Genomic DNA, 18,092 nt, shown 5'->3' on the forward strand with positions numbered 1-18,092 from the left:
AAAGATGAAAAAAGTCATTTTAAAATCAACATGAAAAACAAAAATTCGAAAAGTATCAAACACAAAAAAATGCTTACCGAAGAGAGAAAATGCATCGTGCTCAGCACCCTCCTCCCGCCCTGTGGTGCAACTGATGTCCCTTTCTCCAAAAATGTACTCAATGGGACCGTAATTTTGCAACCACACACTAGTTGACCTGCTGTGAGGAAAAAACGAGTTAGTACATTTCAAACATGAAAAAGGTCATTTTAAAATCAACATGAAGAATCAAAATTCCAAAAGTATAAAACACAAAAAAATGCTTACCGAAGAGAGAAGATGTATCGTGCTCTGCACCCTCCTCCCGCCCTGTGGTGCAACTGATGTCCCTTTCTCCAAAAATGTACTCAATGGGAGCTTAATGTTGCAACCACACACAAGTTCACCTGCTGTGAGTAAAAAACGAATTAGTACATTCCAAACATGAAATAAGTCATTTTAAAATCAACATGGAAAACCAAAATTCCAAAAGTATAAAACACAAAAAAATGGTTACCGAAGAGAGAAAATGCATCGTGCTAAGCACCCTCCTCCCGCCCTGTGGTGCAACTGATGTCCCTTTCTCCAAAAATGTACTCAATGGGACCGTAATGATGCAACCACACACATATTGTCCAGCTGTGAGGAAAAACGAGTTAGTACATTTCAAACATGAAAAAGGTCATTTTAAAATCAACATGAAGAACCAAAATTCCAAAAGTATAAAACACAAAAAAATGGTTACCGAAGAGAGAAAATGTATCGTGCGCAGCACCCTCCTCCCGCCCTGTGGTGCAACTGATGTCCCTTTCTCCAAAAATGTACTCAATGGGACCTTAATGTTGCAACCACACACAAGATCACCTGCTGTGAGGAAAAAACGAGTTAGTACATTTCAAACATGAAAAAAGTCATTTTAAAATCAACATGAAAAACCAAAATTCCAAAAGTAAAAAACACAAAAAAATGCTTACCGAAGAGAGAATATGCATCGTGCTCAGCACCCTCCTCCCGCCCTGTGGTGTAACTGATGTCCCTTTCTCCAAAATTGTACTCAATGGGACCGTAATGTTGCAACCACACACTAGTTGACCTGCTGTGAGGAAAAAACGAGTTAGTACATTTCAAACATGAAAAAGGTCATTTTAAAATCAACATGAAGAACCAAAATTCCAAAAGTATAAAACACAAAAAAATGGTTACCGAATAGAGAAAATGTATCGTGCGCAGCACCCTCCTCCCGCCCTGTTGTGCAACTGATGTCCCTTTCCCCAAAAATGTACTCAATGGGACCTTAATGTTGCAACCACACACAAGTTCACCTGCTGTGAGGAAAAAACGAGTTAGTACATTTCGAACATGAAAAATGTCATTTTAAAATCAACATGAAAAACCAAAATTCCAAAATATGAAACACAAAAAATGCTTACCGAAAAGAGAAAATGCATCGTGCTCAGCACCCTTCTCCCGCCCTGTGATGCAACTGATGTCCCTTTCTCCTAAAATGTACTCAATGGGACCTTAATGTTGCAACCACACACAAGTTCACCTGCTGTGAGGAAAAAACGAGTTAGTACATTTCAAACATGAAAAAAGTCATTTTAAAATCAACATGAAAAACAAAAATTCGAAAAGTATCAAACACAAAAAAATGCTTACCGAAGAGAGAAAATGCATCGTGCTCAGCACCCTCCTCCCGCCCTGTGGTGCAACTGATGTCCCTTTCTCCAAAAATGTACTCAATGGGACCGTAATTTTGCAACCACACACTAGTTGACCTGCTGTGAGGAAAAAACGAGTTAGTACATTTCAAACATGAAAAAGGTCATTTTAAAATCAACATGAAGAATCAAAATTCCAAAAGTATAAAACACAAAAAAATGCTTACCGAAGAGAGAAGATGTATCGTGCTCTGCACCCTCCTCCCGCCCTGTGGTGCAACTGATGTCCCTTTCTCCAAAAATGTACTCAATGGGACCTTAACCCTGCTGTTCTGTTCGGGTCTATATGACCCGAAACGAATATGAACGTTATTTTACATTATGTAAATACCAATATATATTTATGAAACTTTGTGACTTTGTCTGAAAATGGATGAGCAGCATGTGTTTTAAAAGGTTTTAAAAAAGTTTAAGAAGTTTGGGCTTCAACTGTAATAGTTGCATATGTAATGTTCGGGTCATAATGACCCGACACAAATATGTTTAGTGTAACTCGTATTTATTTCTAAAATCTGGAAATGGCGAAAATTATTTTTGTTGTGTTGTGTGGGAATAGTGACTGCATCATTCCAACTTACTCTCAACAATCACCTAAAGCTCCATGCGTTCACAACAATGGGCTTGTTTGTTGCTTTCCCCAGGAAATAATAATTGGCAGTTCTCAATAATTGGAATGCTTTGTTTCTGCCCAGTTTGACTTGTGACACCATGGCGATGAGACCATTGAATGATCGTGAGTTGGAAGAAATAGTAAATGCCTCACCAGATGAAGGATCACTTTCTGAGTTTGAAGATCACATCAGCAATGCATCTGAAAGCGAGTGTTCCGATGACAGTTACGACAGTCCACAGCCCATACAAAATAGTGTAGAGACTTTTCTTTCTAAAAATGGGAATATAGAATGGCAGTTGCATCCACCAGCACAACATGGTCGCCTACCAGCTTCGAACATCATCAAGAGTACCCCAGGAGTTACCAGGTATGCAGTCAGCAGAATATCTGATGTAAAATGTTCATTTGAAGCAGTATTTCACACAGCGCTTCAAAATGAAATAATAGAGATGACAAATATTGAAGGGCAGCGAGTTTATGGTGAACAGTGGACAGATATTGATGGTTCTGTTTTCCATGCATACTTAGGACTCTTACTCCTAGCGGGTGTATATCGATCTCATGGGGAGTCTACAAAAAGTTTGTGGGATAAAGATACTGGGCGAAACATATTTCGAGCAACCATGTCTCATGAAACATTCTGTAAGATATCACGTGTCCTGCGATTTGACAAGAAATCTACTAGAGAGGAAAGACGACGTACTGACAAACTTGCCGCAATTCGTAGTATTTGGGAGAAGTGGGTAGAGGTCCTTCCTAAACTGTATAATCCAGGAGAAAATGTTACTGTTGACGAGCAGTTAGTAGCATTTAGAGGTCGCTGTCCATTCAAGCAGTATATCCCAAGTAAACCGGCAAAATATGGGATCAAAATATGGACCATGTGTGACAGCAAAACTTCATACGTACTGAAAGCCCAAATTTATACAGGAAAGGTGAGTGGAGCGGCACCAGAAAGAAATCAGGGAATGAGGGTGGTATCTGATCTCACTTCTGAGTTACGTGGTCAGAATATCACGTGTGACAACTTTTTTACGTCGTACAATTTGGGGCAGCTGCTTCTGAAAAGGAAATTGACTATGTTGGGAACTATACGGAAAAATAAGCCGGAGCTTCCACACAAAATGACCAACAAGGAGGTACACAGCTCTTCATTTTACTTCACAAATGACACTACTGTGGTTAATTATATTCCTAAGAGACACAAGAATGTTGTACTTATGAGCACTCTCCACCATGATGCGGAAATCAGTGACAGGGCTGATAAGAAGCCAAAAATGATTTTGGACTATAATTCAACCAAAGGTGCTGTAGACACGCTTGATCAGTTATTAGGTACATATACATGCAAACGAAAAAGTAATAGGTGGCCAATGATAGTTTTCTACAATATTCTTGATGTTTCTGCTTATAATGCATACGTTTTGTGGATTTCGGTTGACCCTAATTGGAATGCAAGCAAATTGACTAGAAGGAGAATATTCTTGGAGGAACTTGGAAAGTCACTGATAAAAGAACATATTGCATCAAGAACGCATTTCCCAAGAACAGAAGATTCTTTGAGAATGGTCACAAGCATCCAAAACCCGAATGATGTGGGTGGTGTGTCAGAATCGGTAACAACAAGAAAATCTACAAAACGTGCACGCTGTAAGTTCTGTCCATCAAGTAATGACAATAAAACAAACATGGTGTGTGGAAAATGTAGTAAACATATTTGCAAGAAACATGTAACCTACTTGTGTCCACAGTGCAAGCAGTAAGAAAAGAACTGTAGTATTTTATAAGATGATTGTATTGAAAATTCTGTTGTTTCAAATTTATGTGAATACTTGTGCCTAAACTACAATCAGTAAGAAGAGAGGATTCTAAAGTTGTAGTGCTTTCTATGTTGGAATGTAATAAAAAAACTGTAGTGTGTTCTGTACTGTAGTGTGCTCTAAGATGAATATCTGTAATGACAACTGTCTGTTGTTAGAAAATGTCAATACTTACGTCTAAACTGTCAACAATAAGAATAGAAGTATGGAAAAACTGTAGTGCTTTCTAAGTTGAATGCCTGTAATGGAAACTGTCTGTTGTTTCAAATTTATGTGCATATTTAAATGAAAAATATCCCTCAATAAAGTTGTATGCATTGTTATTATTATTATTATTACCATTATTATTATTATTATTATTATTATTATTATTACTAACAAGGTACTGGAATAGAACAACAATGTCGATAGCTAAAACTGTACCAAAATTTATGTTTCTAAAGCATTTTGATATGTCGGGTCATATTGACCCGAACAGTATATATGTCAAGTAAAAGTGAACAGAACAGCAGGGTTAATGTTGCAACCACACACAAGTTCACCTGCTGTGAGTAAAAAACGAATTAGTACATTTCAAACATGAAATAAGTCATTTTAAAATCAACATGGAAAACCAAAATTCCAAACGTAAAAACACCAAAAAATGGTTACCGAAGAGAGAAAATGTATCGTGCGCAGCACCCTCCTCCCGCCCTGTGTTGCAACTGATGTCGCTTTCTCCAAAAATGTACTCAATGGGACCGTAATGTTGCAACCACACACATATTGACCTGCTGTGAGGAAAAAACGAGTTATTACATTTCAAACATGAAAAACTTCATTTTAAAATCAACATGAAGAACCATAATTCCAAAAGTATAAAACACAAAAAAATGGTTACCGAAGAGAGAAAATGCATCGTGCTCTGCCCTGTGGTGCAACTGATGTTCCTTTCTCCAAAAATGTACTCAATGGGACCTTAATGTTGCAACCACACACAAGTTCACCTGCTGTGAGGACAAAACGAGTTAGTACATTTCAAACATAAAAAAAGACATCTTAAAATCAACATGAAAAACCAAAATTCCAAAAGTATAAAACACAAAAAAATTCTTACCGCAGACAGAAAATGCATCGTGCTCAGCACCCTCCTCCCGCCCTGTGGCGCAACTGATGTCCCTTTCTCCAAGAATGTACTCAATGGGACAGTAATGTTGCAACCACACACAAGATCACCTGCTGTGAGGAAAAAACGAGTTAGTACATTTCAAACATGAAAAAGGTCATTTTAAAATCAACATGAAAATCCAAACTTCCAAAAGTATCAAACACAAAAAAATGGTTACCGAAGAGAGAAAATGTATCGTGCGCAGCACCCTCCTCCCGCCCTGTGGTGCAACTGATGTCCCTTTCTCCAAAAATGTCCTCAATGGGACCGTAATGTTGCAACCACACACATATTGACCTGCTGTGAGGAAAAAACGAATTAGTACATTTCAAACATGAAAAAAGTCATTTTAAAATCAACATGAAGAACCAAAATTCCAAAAGTATAAAACACAAAAAAATGCTTACCGAAGAGAGAAAATGCATCGTGCTCTGCACCCTCCTCCCGCCCTGTGGTGCAACTGATGTCCCTTTCTCCAAAAATGTACTCAATGGGACCTTAATGTTGCAACCACACACAAGTTCACCTGCTGTGAGGAAAAAACGAGTTAGTACATTTCAAACATGAAAAAGGTCATTTTAAAATCAACATGAAGAACCATAATTCCAAAAGTAAACAACACAGAAAAATGGTTACCGAAGAGAGAAAATGAATCGTGCGCAGCACCCTCCTCCCGCCCTGTGGTGCAACTGATGTCCATTTCTCCAAAAATGTACTCAATGGGATCGTAATGTTGCAACCACACACATATTGACCTGCTGTGAGGAAAAAACGAGTTAGTACATTTCAAACATGAAAAAGGTCATTTTAAAATGAACATGAAAAACCAAAATATCAAAAGTATAAAACACAAAAAAATGGTTACCAAAGAGGGAAAATGCATCGTGCTCAGCACCCTCCTCCCGCCCTGTGGTGCAACTGATGTCCCTTTCTCCAAAAATGTACTCAATGGGACCTTAATGTTGCAACCACACACAAGTTCACCTGCTGTGAGTAAAAAACGAGTTAGTACATTTCAAACATGAAAAAAGTCATTTTAAAATCAACATGAAAAACCAAAATTCCAAAAGTAAAAAACACCAAAATATTGTTACCGAAGAGAGAAAATGAATTGTGCTCAGCACCCTCCTCCCGCCCTGTGGTGCAACTGATGTCCCTTTCTCCAAAAATGTACTCAATGGAACCGTAATGTTGTAACCACACACATATTGACCTGCTGTGAGGAAAAAACGAGTTAGTACATTTCAAACATGAATAACTTCATTTTAAAATCAACATGAAGAACCATAATTCCAAAAGTATAAAACACAAAAAAATGGTTACCGAAGAGAGAAAATACATCGTGCTCTGCACCGTCCTCCCGCCCTGTGGTGCAACTGATGACCCTTTCTCCAAAAATGTACTCAATGGGACCTTAATGTTGCAACCACACACAAGTTCACCTGCTGTGAGGACAAAACGAGTTAGTACATTTCAAACATGAAAAAGGTCATTTTAAAATTAACATGAAGAACCAAAATTCCAAAAGTAAACAACACAGAAAAATGGTTACCGAAGAGTGAAAATGTATCGTGCGCAGCACCCTCCTCCCGCCCTGTGGTGCAACTGATGTCCCTTTCTCCAAAAATGTACTCAATGGGACCGTAATGTTGCAACCACACACATATTGACCTGCTGTGAGGAAAAAACGAGTTAGTACATTTCAAACATGAAAAAGGTCATTTTAAAATCAACATGAAAAACCAAAATATCAAAAGTATAAAACACAAAAAAATGGTTACCGAAGAGGGAAAATGCATCGTGCTCAGCACCCTCCTCCCACCCTGTGGTGCAACTGATGTCCCTTTCTCCAAAAATGTACTCAATGGGACCTTAATGTTGCAACCACACACAAGTTCACCTGCTGTGAGTAAAAAACGAGTTAGTACATTTCAAACATGAAAAAAGTCATTTTAAAATCAACATGAAAAACCAAAATTCCAAAAGTAAAAAACACCAAAATATTGTTACCGAAGAGAGAAAATGAATCGTGCTCAGCACCCTCCTCCCGCCCTGTGGTGCAACTGATGTCCCTTTCTCCAAAAATGTACTCAATGGTACCGTAATGTTGCAACCACACACATATTGATCTGCTGTGAGGAAAAAACGAGTTAGTACATTTCAAACATGAATAACTTCATTTTAAAATCAACATGAAGAACCATAATTCCAAAAGTATAAAACACAAAAAAATGGTTACCGAAGAGAGAAAATACATCGTGCTCTGCACCGTCCTCCCGCCCTGTGGTGTAACTGATGTCCCTTTCTCCAAAAATGTACTCAATGGGACCTTAATGTTGCAACCACACACAAGTTCACCTGCTGTGAGTAAAAAACGAGTTAGTACATTTCAAACATGAAACAGGTCATTTTAAAATCAACATGAAGAACCAAAATTCCAAAAGTATAAAACACAAAAAAATGGTTGCCGAAGAGAGAAAATGCATCGTGCTCAGCACCCTCCTCCCGCCCTGTGGTGCAACTGATGTCCCTTTCTCCAAAAATGTACTCAATGGGACCGTAATGTTGCAACAACACACATATTGACCTGCTGTGAGGAAAAAACGAGTTAGTACATTTCAAACATGAAAAAGGTCATTTTAGAATCAACATGAAGAACCAATATTCCAAAAGTATAAATCACAAAAAAATGCATACCGAAGAGAGGAAATGTATCGTGCGCAGCACCCTCCTCCCGCCCTGTGGTGCAACTGATGTCCCTTTCTCCAAAAATGTACTAAATGGGACCGTAATGTTGCAACCACACACATATCGACCTGCTGTAAGGAAAAAACGAGTTAGTACATTTCAAACATGAAAAAGGTCACTCTAAAATCAACATGAAAAACCAAAATTCCAAACGTATAAAACACAAAAAAATGCTTACCGAAGAGAGAAAATGTATCGTGCGCAGCACCCTCCTCCCGTCCTGTGGTGGAACTGATGTCCCTTTCTCCAAAAATGTACTCAATGGGACCGTAATGTTGCAACCACACACAAGTTGACCTGCTGTGAGGAAAAAACGAGTTAGTACATTTCAAACATGAAAAAGGTCATTTTAAAATCAACATGAAAAACCAAAATTCCAAAAGTATAATACACAAGAAAATGCTTACCGAAGACAGAAAATGTATCGTGCACAGCACCCTCCTCCCGCCGTGTGGTGCAACTGATGTCCCTTTGTCCAAAAATGTACTCAATGGGACCTTAATGTTGCAACCACACACAAGTTCACCTGCTGTGAGAAAAAAACGAGTTAGTACATTTCAAACATGAAAAAAGTCATTTTAAAATGAACATGAAAACCAAAATTCCAAAAGTATAAAACACAAAAAAATGGTTACCGAAGAGAGAAAATGTATCATGCGCAGCACCCTCCTCCCGCCCTGTGGTGCAACTGATGTCCCTTTCTCCAAAAATGTACTCAATGGGACCTTAATGTTGCAACCACACACAAGTTCACATGCTGTGAGGAAAAAACGAGTTAGTACATTTCAAACATGAAAAAAGTCATTTTAAAATCAACATGAGAAACCAAAATTCCAAAAGTATAAAACACAAAAAAATGCTTACCGAAGAGAGAATATGCATCGTGCGCAGCACCCTCCTCCCGCCCTGTGGTGCAACTGATGTCCCTTTCTCCAAAAATGTACTCAAAGGGACCGTAATGTTGCAACCACACACATATTGACCTGCTGTGAGGAAAAAACGAGTTAGTACATTTCAAACATGAAAGAAGTCATTTTAAAATCAACATGAAAAACCAAAATTCCAAAAGTATAAAACACAAAACAATGCTTACCGAGGAGAGAAAATGCATCGTGCTCAGCACCCTCCTCCCGCCCTGTGGTGCAACTGATGTCCCTTTCTCCAAAAATGTACTCAATGGGACCTTAATGTTGCAACCACACACAAGTTCACCTGCTGTGAGGAAGAAACGTGTTAGTACATTTCAAACATGAAAAAAGTCATTTTAAAATCAACATGAAAAACCAAAATTCCAAAAGTATAAAACACAAAAGACTGGTTACCGAAGAGAGAAAATGTATCGTGCGCAGCACCCTCCTCCCGCCCTGTGGTGCAACTGATGTCCCTTTCTCCAAAAATGTACTCAATGGGACCGTAATGTTGCAACCACACTCATATTGAGCTGCTGTGAGGAAAAAACGAGTTAGTACATTTCAAACATGAAAAAGGTCATTTAAAAATCAACATGAAGAACCAAAATTCCAAAAGTATAAAGCACAAAAAAAATGCTTACCGAAGAGAGAAAATGTATCGTGCGCAGCACCCTCTTCTGCCCTGTGGTGCAACTCATGTCCCTTTCTCCAAAAATGTACTCAATGGGACCTTAATGTTGCAACCACACACAAGTTCACCTGCTGTGAGGACAAAACGAGTTAGTACATTTCAAACATGAAAAAGGTCATTTTAAAATTAACATGAAGAACCAAAATTCCAAAAGTAAACAACACAGAAAAATGGTTACCGAAGAGTGAAAATGTATCGTGCGCAGCACCCTCCTCCCGCCTTGTGGTGCAACTGATGTCCCTTTCTCCAAAAATGTACTCAATGGGACCGTAATGTTGCAACCACACACATATTGACCTGCTGTGAGGAAAAAACGAGTTAGTACATTTCAAACATGAAAAAGGTCATTTTAAAATGAACATGAAAAACCAAAATATCAAAAGTATAAAACACAAAAAAATGGTTACCGAAGAGGGAAAATGCATCGTGCTCAGCACCCTCCTCCCACCCTGTGGTGCAACTGATGTCCCTTTCTCCAAAAATGTACTCAATGGGACCTTAATGTTGCAACCACACACAAGTTCACCTGCTGTGAGTAAAAAACGAGTTAGTACATTTCAAACATGAAAAAAGTCATTTTAAAATCAACATGAAAAACCAAAATTCCAAAAGTAAAAAACACCAAAATATTGTTACCGAAGAGAGAAAATGAATCGTGCTCAGCACCCTCCTCCCGCCCTGTGGTGCAACTGATGTCCCTTTCTCCAAAAATGTACTCAATGGTACCGTAATGTTGCAACCACACACATATTGACCTGCTGTGAGGAAAAAACGAGTTAGTACATTTCAAACATGAATAACTTCATTTTAAAATCAACATGAAGAACCATAATTCCAAAAGTATAAAACACAAAAAAATGGTTACCGAAGAGAGAAAATACATCGTGCTCTGCACCGTCCTCCCGCCCTGTGGTGTAACTGATGTCCCTTTCTCCAAAAATGTACTCAATGGGACCTTAATGTTGCAACCACACACAAGTTCACCTGCTGTGAGTAAAAAACGAGTTAGTACATTTCAAACATGAAACAGGTCATTTTAAAATCAACATGAAGAACCAAAATTCCAAAAGTATAAAACACAAAAAAATGGTTGCCGAAGAGAGAAAATGCATCGTGCTCAGCACCCTCCTCCCGCCCTGTGGTGCAACTGATGTCCCTTTCTCCAAAAATGTACTCAATGGGACCGTAATGTTGCAACCACACACATATTGACCTGCTGTGAGGAAAAAACGAGTTAGTACATTTCAAACATGAAAAAGGTCATTTTAGAATCAACATGAAGAACCAATATTCCAAAAGTATAAATCACAAAAAAATGCATACCGAAGAGAGGAAATGTATCGTGCGCAGCACCCTCCTCCCGCCCTTTGGTGCAACTGATGTCCCTTTCTCCAAAAATGTACTAAATGGGACCGTAATGTTGCAACCACACACATATCGACCTGCTGTAAGGAAAAAACGAGTTAGTACATTTCAAACATGAAAAAGGTCACTCTAAAATCAACATGAAAAACCAAAATTCCAAACGTATAAAACACAAAAAAATGCTTACCGAAGAGAGAAAATGTATCGTGCGCAGCACCCTCCTCCCGTCCTGTGGTGGAACTGATGTCCCTTTCTCCAAAAATGTACTCAATGGGACCGTAATGTTGCAACCACACACAAGTTGACCTGCTGTGAGGAAAAAACGAGTTAGTACATTTCAAACATGAAAATGGTCATTTTAAAATCAACATGAAAAACCAAAATTCCAAAAGTATAATACACAAGAAAATGCTTACCGAAGACAGAAAATGTATCGTGCACAGCACCCTCCTCCCGCCGTGTGGTGCAACTGATGTCCCTTTGTCCAAAAATGTACTCAATGGGACCTTAATGTTGCAACCACACACAAGTTCACCTGCTGTGAGAAAAAAACGAGTTAGTACATTTCAAACATGAAAAAAGTCATTTTAAAATGAACATGAAAACCAAAATTCCAAAAGTATAAAACACAAAAAAATGGTTACCGAAGAGAGAAAATGTATCATGCGCAGCACCCTCCTCCCGCCCTGTGGTGCAACTGATGTCCCTTTCTCCAAAAATGTACTCAATGGGACCTTAATGTTGCAACCACACACAAGTTCACATGCTGTGAGGAAAAAACGAGTTAGTACATTTCAAACATGAAAAAAGTCATTTTAAAATCAACATGAAAAACCAAAATTCCAAAAGTATAAAACACAAAAAAATGCTTACCGAAGAGAGAAAATGCATCGTGCGCAGCACCCTCCTCCCGCCCTGTGGTGCAACTGATGTCCCTTTCTCCAAAAATGTACTCAAAGGGACCGTAATGTTGCAACCACACACATATTGACCTGCTGTGAGGAAAAAACGAGTTAGTACATTTCAAACATGAAAGAAGTCATTTTAAAATCAACATGAAAAACCAAAATTCCAAAAGTATAAAACACAAAACAATGCTTACCGAGGAGAGAAAATGCATCGTGCTCAGCACCCTCCTCCCGCCCTGTGGTGCAACTGATGTCCTTTTCTCCAAAAATGTACTCAATGGGACCTTAATGTTGCAACCACACACAAGTTCACCTGCTGTGAGGAAGAAACGTGTTAGTACATTTCAAACATGAAAAAAGTCATTTTAAAATCAACATGAAAAACCAAAATTCCAAAAGTATAAAACACAAAAGACTGGTTACCGAAGAGAGAAAATGTATCGTGCGCAGCACCCTCCTCCCGCCCTGTGGTGCAACTGATGTCCCTTTCTCCAAAAATGTACTCAATGGGACCGTAATGTTGCAACCACACTCATATTGAGCTGCTGTGAGGGAAAAACGAGTTAGTACATTTCAAACATGAAAAAGGTCATTTAAAAATCAACATGAAGAACCAAAATTCCAAAAGTATAAAGCACAAAAAAAATGCTTACCGAAGAGAGAAAATGTATCGTGCGCAGCACCCTCTTCTGCCCTGTGGTGCAACTCATGTCCCTTTCTCCAAAAATGTACTCAATGGGACCTTAATGTTGCAACCACACACAAGTTCACCTGCTGTGAGGACAAAACGAGTTAGTACATTTCAAACATGAAAAAGGTCATTTTAAAATTAACATGAAGAACCAAAATTCCAAAAGTAAACAACACAGAAAAATGGTTACCGAAGAGTGAAAATGTATCGTGCGCAGCACCCTCCTCCCGCCCTGTGGTGCAACTGATGTCCCTTTCTCCAAAAATGTACTCAATGGGACCGTAATGTTGCAACCACACACATATTGACCTGCTGTGAGGAAAAACCGAGTTAGTACATTTCAAACATGAAAAAGGTCATTTTAAAATGAACATGAAAAACCAAAATATCAAAAGTATAAAACACAAATAAATTGTTACCGAAGAGGGAAAATGCATCGTGCTCAGCACCCTCCTCCCACCCTGTGGTGCAACTGATGTCCCTTTCTCCAAAAATGTACTCAATGGGACCTTAATGTTGCAACCACACACAAGTTCACCTGCTGTGAGTAAAAAACGAGTTAGTACATTTCAAACATGAAAAAAGTCATTTTAAAATCAACATGAAAAACCAAAATTCCAAAAGTAAAAAACACCAAAATATTGTTACCGAAGAGAGAAAATGAATCGTGCTCAGCACCCTCCTCCCGCCCTGTGGTGCAACTGATGTCCCTTTCTCCAAAAATGTACTCAATGGTACCGTAATGTTGCAACCACACACATATTGACCTGCTGTGAGGAAAAAACGAGTTAGTACATTTCAAACATGAATAACTTCATTTTAAAATCAACATGAAGAACCATAATTCCAAAAGTATAAAACACAAAAAAATGGTTACCGAAGAGAGAAAATACATCGTGCTCTGCACCGTCCTCCCGCCCTGTGGTGTAACTGATGTCCCTTTCTCCAAAAATGTACTCAATGGGACCTTAATGTTGCAACCACACACAAGTTCACCTGCTGTGAGTAAAAAACGAGTTAGTACATTTCAAACATGAAACAGGTCATTTTAAAATCAACATGAAGAACCAAAATTCCAAAAGTATAAAACACAAAAAAATGGTTGCCGAAGAGAGAAAATGCATCGTGCTCAGCACCCTCCTCCCGCCCTGTGGTGCAACTGATGTCCCTTTCTCCAAAAATGTACTCAATGGGACCGTAATGTTGCAACCACACACATATTGACCTGCTGTGAGGAAAAAACGAGTTAGTACATTTCAAACATGAAAAAGGTCATTTTAGAATCAACATGAAGAACCAATATTCCAAAAGTATAAATCACAAAAAAATGCATACCGAAGAGAGGAAATGTATCGTGCGCAGCACCCTCCTCCCGCCCTGTGGTGCAACTGATGTCCCTTTCTCCAAAAATGTACTAAATGGGACCGTAATGTTGCAACCACACACATATCGACCTGCTGTAAGGAAAAAACGAGTTAGTACATTTCAAACATGAAAAAGGTCACTCTAAAATAAACATGAAAAACCAAAATTCCAAACGTATAAAACACAAAAAAATGCTTACCGAAGAGAGAAATTTATCGTGCGCAGCACCCTCCTCCCGTCCTGTGGTGGAACTGATGTCCCTTTCTCCAAAAATGTACTCAATGGGACCGTAATGTTGCAACCACACACAAGTTGACCTGCTGTGAGGAAAAAACGAGTTAGTACATTTCAAACATGAAAAAGGTCATTTTAAAATCAACATGAAAAACCAAAATTCCAAAAGTATAATACACAAGAAAATGCTTACCGAAGACAGAAAATGTAAGGTGCACAGCACCCTCCTCCCGCCGTGTGGTGCAACTGATGTCCCTTTGTCCAAAAATGTACTCAATGGGACCTTAATGTTGCAACCACACACAAGTTCACCTGCTGTGAGAAAAAAACGAGTTAGTACATTTCAAACATGAAAAAAGTCATTTTAAAATGAACATGAAAACCAAAATTCCAAAAGTATAAAACACAAAAAAATGGTTACCGAAGAGAGAAAATGTATCATGCGCAGCACCCTCCTCCCGCCCTGTGGTGCAACTGATGTCCCTTTCTCCAAAAATGTACTCAATGGGACCTTAATGTTGCAACCACACACAAGTTCACATGCTGTGAGGAAAAAACGAGTTAGTACATTTCAAACATGAAAAAAAACATTTTAAAATCAACATGAAAAACCAAAATTCCAAAAGTATAAAACACAAAAAAATGCTTACCGAAGAGAGAAAATGCATCGTGCGCAGCACCCTCTTCTGCCCTGTGGTGCAACTCATGTCCCTTTCTCCAAAAATGTACTCAATGGGACCGTAATGTTGCAACCACACTCATATTGAGCTGCTGTGAGGAAAAAACGAGTTAGTACATTTCAAACATGAAAAAGGTCATTTAAAAATCAACATGAAGAACCAAAATTCCAAAAGTATAAAGCACAAAAAAAATGCTTACCGAAGAGAGAAAATGTATCGTGCGCAGCACCCTCTTCTGCCCTGTGGTGCAACTCATGTCCCTTTCTCCAAAAATGTACTCAATGGGACCGTAATGTTGCAACCACACACATATTGACCTGCTGTGAGGAAAAAACGAGTTAGTACATTTCAAACATGAAAGAAGTCATTTTAAAAACAACATGAAAAACCAAAATTCCAAAAGTTTAAAACACAAAAAAATGCTTACCGAGGAGAGAAAATGCATCAAGCTCAGCACCCTCCTCCCGCCCTGTGGTGCAACTGATGTCCCTTTCTCCAAAAATGTACTCAATGGGACCTTAATGTTGCAACCACACACAAGTTCACCTGCTGTGAGTAAAAAACGAGTTAGTACATTTCAAACATGAAAAAAGTCATTTTAAAATCAACATGAAAAACCAAAATTCCAAAAGTATAAAACACAAAAAAAATGCTTACCGAAGAGAGAAAATGCATCGTGCTCAGCACCCTCCTACCGCCCTGTGGTGCAACTGATGTACCTTTCTCCAAAATTGTACTCAATGGGACCGTAATGTTGCAACCACACACATATTGAGCTGCTGTGAGGAAAAAACGAGTTAGAACATTTCAAACATGAAAAAGGTCATTTTAAAATCAACATGAAAAACCAAAATTCCAAAAGTATAAAACACAAAAAAATGGTTACCGAAGAGGGAAGATGTATCGTGCTCTGCACCCTCCTCCCGCCCTGTGGTGCAACTGATGTCCCTTTCTCCAAAAATGTACTCAATGGGACCTTAATGTTGCAACCACACACAAGTTCACCTGCTGTGAGGAAAAAACGAGTTAGTACATTTCAAACATGAAAAAAGTCATTTTAAAATCAACATGAAAAACCAAAATTCCAAAAGAATCAAACACAAAAAAATGCTTACCGAAGAGAGAAAATGTAACGTGCTCGGCACCCTCCTCCCGCCCTGTGGTGCAACTGATGTCCCTTTCTCCAAAAATGTACTCAATGGGACCGTAATGTTGCAACCACACACACGTTGACCTGCTGTGAGAAAAAAACGAGTTAGTACATTTCAAACATGAAAAAGGTCATTTTAAAATCAGCACGAAAAACCAAAATTCCAAAAGTATCAAACACAAAAAAATGCTTACCGATGAGAGAAAATGTAACGTGCTCGGCACCCTCCTCCCGCCCTGTGGTGCAACTGATGTCCCTTTCTCCCAAAATGTACTCAATGGGACCTTAATGTTGTAACCACGCACAAGTTCACCTGCTGTGAGGAAAAAACGTGTTAGTACATTTCAAACATGAAAAAAGTCATTTTAAAATCAACATGAAAAACCAAAATTCCAAAAGTATAAAACACAAAAAACTGGTTACCGAAGAGAGAAAATGTATCGTGCGCAGCACCCTCCTCCCGCCCTGTGGTGCAACTGATGTCCCTTTCTCCAAAAATGTACTCAATGGGACCGTAATGTTGCAACCACACTCATATTGAGCTGCTGTGAGGAAAAAACGAGTTAGTACATTTCAAACATGAAAAAGGTCATTTTAAAATCAACATGAAGAACCAAAATTCCAAAAGTATAAAACACAAAAAAATGGTTACCGAAGAGAGAAAATGTATCGTGCGCAGCACCCTCCTCCCGCCCTGTGGTGCAACTGATGTCCCTTTCTCCAAAAATGTACTCAATGGGACCTTAATGTTGCAACCACACACAAGATCACCTGCTGTGAGGAAAAAACGAGTTAGTACATTTCAAACATGAAAAAAGTCATTTTAAAATCAACATGAAAAACCAAAATTCCAAAAGTAAAAAACACAAAAAAATGCTTACCGAAGAGAGAATATGCATCGTGCTCAGCACCCTCCTCCCGCCCTGTGGTGTAACTGATGTCCCTTTCTCCAAAATTGTACTCAATGGGACCGTAATGTTGCAACCACACACTAGTTGACCTGCTGTGAGGAAAAAACGAGTTAGTACATTTCAAACATGAAAAAGGTCATTTTAAAATCAACATGAAGAACCAAAATTCCAAAAGTATAAAACACAAAAAAATGGATACCGAATAGAGAAAATGTATCGTGCGCAGCACCCTCCTCCCGCCCTGTTGTGCAACTGATGTCCCTTTCTCCAAAAATGTACTCAATGGGACCATAATGTTGCAACCACACACAAGTTCACCTGCTGTGAGTAAAATACGAGTTAGTACATTTCAAATATGAAAAAAGTCATTTTAGAATCAACATGAAAATTCAAAATTCCAAAAGTATAAATCACAAAAAAACGGTTACCGAAGAGAGAAAATGTATCGTGCGCAGCACCCTCCTCCCGCCCTGTGGTGCAACTGATGTCCCTTTCTCCAAAAATGTACTCAATGGGACCATAATGTTGCAACCACACACATTTTGACCTGCTGTGAGGAAAAAACGAGTTAGTACATTTCAAACATGTAAAAGGTCATTTTAAAATCAACATGAAGAACCAAAATCCCAAAAGTATAAAACACAAAAAAATGGTTACCGAAGAGAGAAAATGTAACGTGCTCAGTACCCTCCCCCCCACCCTGTGGTGCAACTGATGTCCCTTTCTCCAAAAATGTACTCAATGGGACCGTAATGTTGCAACCACACACAAGTTGACCTGCTGTGAGGAAAAAACGAGTTAGTACATTTCAAACATGAAAAAGGTCATTTTAAAATCAACAGAAAAACCAAAATTCCAAAAGTATAAAACACAAAAAAATGCTTACCGAAGAGAGAATATGTATCGTGCTCAGCACCCTCCTCCCGCCCTGTGGTGCACCTGATGTCCCTTTCTCCAAATATGTACTCAATGGGACCTTAATGTTGCAACCACACACAAGTTCACCTGCTGTGAGGAAAAAACGTGTTCGTACATTTCAAACATGAAAAAAGACATTTTAAAATCAACATGAAAAACCAAAATTCCAAAAGTATAAAACACAAAAAACTGGTTACCGAA

The 18,092-nt window shown here is 38.8% G+C and overlaps 1 protein-coding gene across 1 annotated transcript; it reads left to right on the forward strand.

Annotated features, from left to right (window-relative positions):
- The first annotated feature begins 2,447 nt into the window (after positions 1 to 2,447).
- LOC124716671 lies at positions 2,448 to 4,666 on the forward strand. The gene is made up of 3 exons (XM_047243208.1): positions 2,448 to 3,091; positions 3,245 to 4,111; positions 4,555 to 4,666. Exons 1-3 carry the CDS (start codon positions 2,448 to 2,450, stop codon positions 4,664 to 4,666), a joined length of 1,623 nt encoding a protein of 540 aa, XP_047099164.1.
- The last annotated feature ends 13,426 nt before the right edge of the window (positions 4,667 to 18,092 follow it).

Source organism: Schistocerca piceifrons, chromosome 9 (assembly GCF_021461385.2).
Source record: "Schistocerca piceifrons isolate TAMUIC-IGC-003096 chromosome 9, iqSchPice1.1, whole genome shotgun sequence".
NCBI classification, from domain to species: Eukaryota; Metazoa; Arthropoda; class Insecta; order Orthoptera; family Acrididae; genus Schistocerca; species Schistocerca piceifrons.